Here is a 5,111-nt window from a genome sequence, read left to right as displayed (position 1 = left end):
TTTCCTTTAGAAATACACATGTATAATGACACCATATAGCATACAACATTGATATCCAATAAAAATAAATAATCGTTACAATTCTATCCATATAATAGTATATCCATTATTCATTGCTTTCAACTAAATGCTATAACTTGTGTGCGTATTTATACATTGTCGTTTATGTGGCGCATTTTGCGTTTCAAGCGTTTATAGTATCTGCTTCCAACCTGACAATAATTGAAATTCAACGTAACGTGTCATCATATCACTAAGAATCAGCCTGATGCATGAAACAGTAGTCAAACAAAGTGGCATACTTAGGTTGTATAAACAATTTCAATATAGGTGTCGCTCCAGTAGCGGCACTGGAGACGTTACCCAACTATTTATCCTAAAAAAACCAGAAAAAAAAAAAAACAGTTGCCGTCATGAGTAGTACCCATATTCTGGTCTTCCCATTCCCTGCGCAGGGGCACATGATACCCCTCCTGGACTTCACCGATCAGATCATCAGGTCCCGCAACGCCGGCGAAATCACCATCACCATCCTCGTCACCCCCAAAAACCTCCCTCTCCTCAACCAAATCCTGTCCGTACACCCCTCCATCCAAACCCTAGTCTTGCCTTTCCCTTCCTCCTCTTCCATTCCCCTCGGCGCAGAAAACGCCAAAGATTTGAAACCCAGTTCCGCCCTCGCTATGATCCGGGCCGTCGTCACCCCCAAAAACCTCCCTCTCCTCAACCAAATCCTGTCCGTACACCCCTCCATCCAAACCCTAGTCTTGCCTTTCCCTTCCTCCTATTCCATTCCCCTCGGCGTAGAAAACGCCAAAGATTCCACTTCCGACCTCGCTATGATGCGGGCCGTCGGTGGGCTCCATGACCCCCTGATCAAATGGTTCCGCTCCCACCCCTCGCCCCCCGTCGCCATCCTGTCGGATATGTTCCTCGGCTGGACCCACCGCCTCGCCGCCGATCTGGGCATTCGCCGTATCGTATTCTCTCCGTCGGGGGCTCTGGCTTTGTCGGTCATGTTCTCGATGTGGCGAGATTTGCCCACCAGACGCGACCCCAACGATCAAAACGAGGTCGTTTCGTTCGGTGGCGTTCCGAATTGTCCGAAATACCCTTGGTGGCAGCTTTCCCCGCTGTACCGGAGCTACGTTGAGGGAGACCCAGATGGGGAATTTTTCAGAGACGCGTTTCTTGACAACTTGGCGAGCTGGGGACTCGTCGTCAACTCGTTTGGTGATCTAGAAGGGGTTTACTTGGAGCATCTGAGGAAGGAAACGGGCCATATTCGGGTTTGGGCTGTTGGGCCCGTGAAGCCCATTGAGCAATCTGGGCCCACTACGAGAGGTGGGCCGAGTTCAGTTTCCGCTGACAGCATAACATCTTGGCTTGACAAGTGTGATGATCTCAAGGTTGTGTACGTTTGCTTTGGCACTCAAGCCGTGTTGAGCAACGATGAAATGGAGGCGTTGGCTTTGGGGTTGGAGAGAAGTGGGGTCCGTTTTGTGTGGTCGATCAAGGAGCCGGCGGAAGCACACGTGGAGGGTGGCTACGGGAGGGTCCCGCAGGGGTTCGACGATCGTGTGGCGGGGAGGGGCCTCGTCATAAAAGGGTGGGCCCCGCAGGTGTTGATATTGAACCATCGGGCCGTGGGCGCGTTCTTGACTCATTGCGGGTGGAACTCGGTGCTGGAATCGGTCACGACAGGCGTGCCAATACTAGCTTGGCCCATGGGAGCCGACCAATTCATAAACGCGGCATTATTGGACCAATTGAAGTTGGCAATAAGAGTGTGTGAAGGGGAAGAAACTGTTTCTGATTCGGTCGATTTAGCTCGAGTTTTGGTGGAATCAGTTAGGGAGGATGACCGAGCTGAGAGGCAACGCGCTAAGCAATTACGTGAAGCGGCACTTCGAGCCACGGTAAATGGTGGTAGTTCAGTCAAGGATGTCGAGTCCTTTATTGTTCATTTGGTTGCACTTGGAGTAGCTACTTGTAAGTAAAGCATTGTTTTTTTTTTTAAAGCTAATGAGAATAAAAAGGGAAAAAATTGCAGTCTCAATTAGTAGCAAGCCACTTATATAAGCAAAATGAGGTTTACTTAGAATTTACAGCTAAATTATGTATGCAACCATAATTCAGCACTTTTTCTGTTAAAAAAAAGGGTTTGTAACTTGATTGGTGTTTTAGTTTTTTCGATTGTATGACTAATCATGTTATTTAGAGTTTCATGGTAGAATTGTAAAAGTTAGCACATGTATAACTCGTATGTCTGTTCGTAAGGAACTAATATTACTTACCAATATCAATACAAATGCCATCATTAAAAGGGTACTTCTATGCTTCGAATCCTGTTTTAGTCTTGGATTAAATTTTCATGAGACTAATCTATAAATGAGAATAGTTTTATATCGCGTGTAACAAATTTTTTATTGGAATATTTTTACGGGGACTTTTATAATCATAATAATTCATTCTTAATGTGGAATAGAGCATGTTATGAACAATTATGCTTATGTGAATTAATAAATACATGTATGTTAAATATCGGATCATAATGGGATGAAAACTCGTTTATTAACTAACTTGAGGCTCTTAATCTCCTTATGTTGTAAGTACTTTAATCTGCTCACCAGGTCAAAAAACCTATATAGCATAATGAGTAATTATATTTGTACCCACAAATTTTGTTGATGTCCCTTATAATTAACACTCACTTAATAAATGTTAAAATATATATATATACTTCTATGCTTACGTGAATCAACAAATGTATGTATGTTAAATATCGGGCCATACTAGGATGAACACTCGTTTATTAACTAGCTTGAGGTCCATGGTCTCTCTATCTCGTAAGTACTTAGATCTGCTCACCAGGTCAAATAACCTCTATAGATGTCCCTAGTGCTGAAAATTTAGGCCTGGCCAGGTGGGTCAGCCCAAAGCCCATTACTGTGGGCCCGGGCCCCGACCAGAATCCGTACAAGCCCGAGCTCGGCCCGACCCTTGTGCAGGGCCGGGCTGGGCCATAATTCCAGGCCCGCAAGCGGCCCAAGCCCGGCCGAAGAGCCCGAATGGCCCGAAATAGCCCAAAGGCCTAAGTTTTTTTTTTTCTTTACTTGTTTCTGGCCTTTTTTTTCACTTGTTTATGGCCCAATTGGCCAAGCCCAACAGTAATACTACCGTTGGGCTGACTCATTGCCGTAAGGTAGTGAGTCTGTTTTTTTTTTTTTTTTTTTTATTTACTTGGGCTCCTTTTCACTTGTTTATGGCCCAATTGGCTAAGCCCAACGGTAATATTACCTTTGGGCTGATTCATTGCCGTGAGGCAGTGAGTTTTTTTTTTTTTTACTACTTATTTCTAGCCTTTTTGACTTTCTGACTCACTGCTGTGAGGCAGTGAGTCTAATGGCAGAAGGCTGCAGGCCTGCAGCCCTCTTTTTTTTTTTTTTTTTTTTTTTTTTTTTTAAGTTGCACTTGTTTGTGTGTTGTGGCCTAAGCGGCCAAGAAGCCCAACGGTAATATTACCGTTGGGCTACCTTGCCGCTGACTCACTGTTGTGAGGCAGTGAGTCTAAAGCAGAGGGACAAGGCTGCAGGCCCTCTGCCGTTTTTTTTATACTTTTTCCCCCTAAAATTCTTAAATTTTATCTATAAATACCCATTTAATTAACCCATTTTTTTTTTCACACAACACAACTTTTACTCTCTCTATTCTCTTCTTATTCTCCAATTTTTTCTCAACTCTCAATTCTCACTCACATTAATTCTCTCAATTTTGTTATTTCATTTTTGTTGGAAAATTTTTTTTTTGGTAATTCTCTAATCTCTACTTCAATTTTCAAGTTACAATTTCATTATCCATATCAAGTAATCAAGGTATTGATAAATTTTAGAATTATAAATATTTTAATTTTTTTTATATCTAATTTATTGTGAATATTTAATTTTTAGTGTTAGCATGTATTAATATGTTTATTGTTGTTATTATTATTATTATTATAAGAAATAGAAAATGGAACCAAATATGTATAGGTATGGTCTTGATGGTGTTGACTACTATAGAATGGATAATCAAGACGTTGAAGAAGCAACAATTCAACGAATGGAGGCGAGTGACCAAGTAGGTGACATGCCACAAAATATAAATATTCAACCGAATCAACCCTAAAAAATGCCGACGGGCTCAAGTGGTTCAACATCATCAACGACAACAAAACATGCGAGACAACGTGCAGAATGTTGGAAATACTTCACTACACAAGAGAAAATTGACGCTGGAGGTAAGAAAATAAAATTAGCTACATGTATATATTGTAAAAAAGTTTTGACCGCAAATTCTATAAATTAAACTCGACACTTGAGAGATCACGGAGTTAAATGCGCTAGACTACATCAAGCCAGGACGGAGCCTACACAAACTCAACTTCAATTAAACCCGGATGGTTCGGTAAGTACTTGGTCCTATAATCCTCAAGTTGCTAGGGAATCTTTATGTCGATTTATTTCTGCTTTAGATTTACCTATTAATCTTGGTGATAACCCACATTATGAAGCGCATATTCAACGTGCACATTGTCCTCAATTTCAAAAAGTTTCTAGAACTAGTACTAGGAGTGATATGATTACATACTATGAGAAAATGCGTCTTGCATTAATAGCTAAAATGAGTGCATTAAATTTTTCAATTGCATTAACCTCTGATATTTAGAGTGGTAGGGCCAATCAAGATTATTTGAGCGTAGTTGCACATTATTTAGACTCTAAATGAAATATGCAGAAAAGAATTATTGGTTTTAGACTTATTAATTGTTCACATAATGCTGACAATATTGTTGAGAGACTTGTTAGTGTTATTCAAGATTTTGGTATACGAGACCGCATTATCTTTATCACCTTAGATAATGCTACAGCTAATGCAAGGGCGATATCAATGTTGGAGGGACCTATAAACTCGTATAGTGGTAGAGTTTTACTTAATCAAAGGTGTGCATGTCATATAATTAACCTCATTGTCAAATCAGGTATGCGTATGGTAAGTTCTACAATTGATAATATTCGAAATGTCATTTCTTGGATTCATAATTTAAACCCCCGCATTGCTGAGTTTAAGAG

The 5,111-nt window shown here is 41.1% G+C and overlaps 1 protein-coding gene across 2 annotated transcripts; it reads left to right on the top strand.

The window, feature by feature from the left end:
- Nucleotides 1–253: 253 nt before the first annotated feature.
- On the top strand, nucleotides 254–2,315 carry LOC21388104 (UDP-glycosyltransferase 89B2). Of its 2 annotated transcripts, none has more exons than XM_024175747.1 (2): nucleotides 254–569; nucleotides 732–2,315. In XM_024175747.1, exons 1-2 carry the CDS (start codon nucleotides 414–416, stop codon nucleotides 1,998–2,000), a joined length of 1,425 nt encoding a protein of 474 aa, XP_024031515.1. In that variant the 5' UTR covers nucleotides 254–413; the 3' UTR covers nucleotides 2,001–2,315. The 2 variants fall into 2 exon arrangements, with proteins under 2 accessions (XP_024031515.1, XP_024031516.1); XM_024175748.1 differs by having other exon boundaries at nucleotides 255–669; nucleotides 820–2,312.
- The last annotated feature ends 2,796 nt before the right edge of the window (nucleotides 2,316–5,111 follow it).

The sequence above is a fragment of the Morus notabilis genome, unplaced genomic scaffold (genome assembly GCF_000414095.1).
Source record: "Morus notabilis unplaced genomic scaffold, ASM41409v2 Scaffold872, whole genome shotgun sequence".
NCBI classification, from domain to species: Eukaryota; Viridiplantae; Streptophyta; class Magnoliopsida; order Rosales; family Moraceae; genus Morus; species Morus notabilis.
Note: the sequence above shows the minus strand (reverse complement) of the source record. Positions and strands in the feature narration are given on the sequence as shown.

Bases quoted from the DNA above. Each gene is read 5' to 3' on its own strand.
- LOC21388104 (XM_024175748.1), top strand. From the start codon at position 414: ATGAGTAGTACCCATATTCTGGTCTTCCCATTCCCTGCGCAGGGGCAC. The intron at 670-819 runs GTTCCGCCCTCG...AAAACGCCAAAG, and splicing joins CGCCAAAGATTTGAAACCCA to ATTCCACTTCCGACCTCGCT.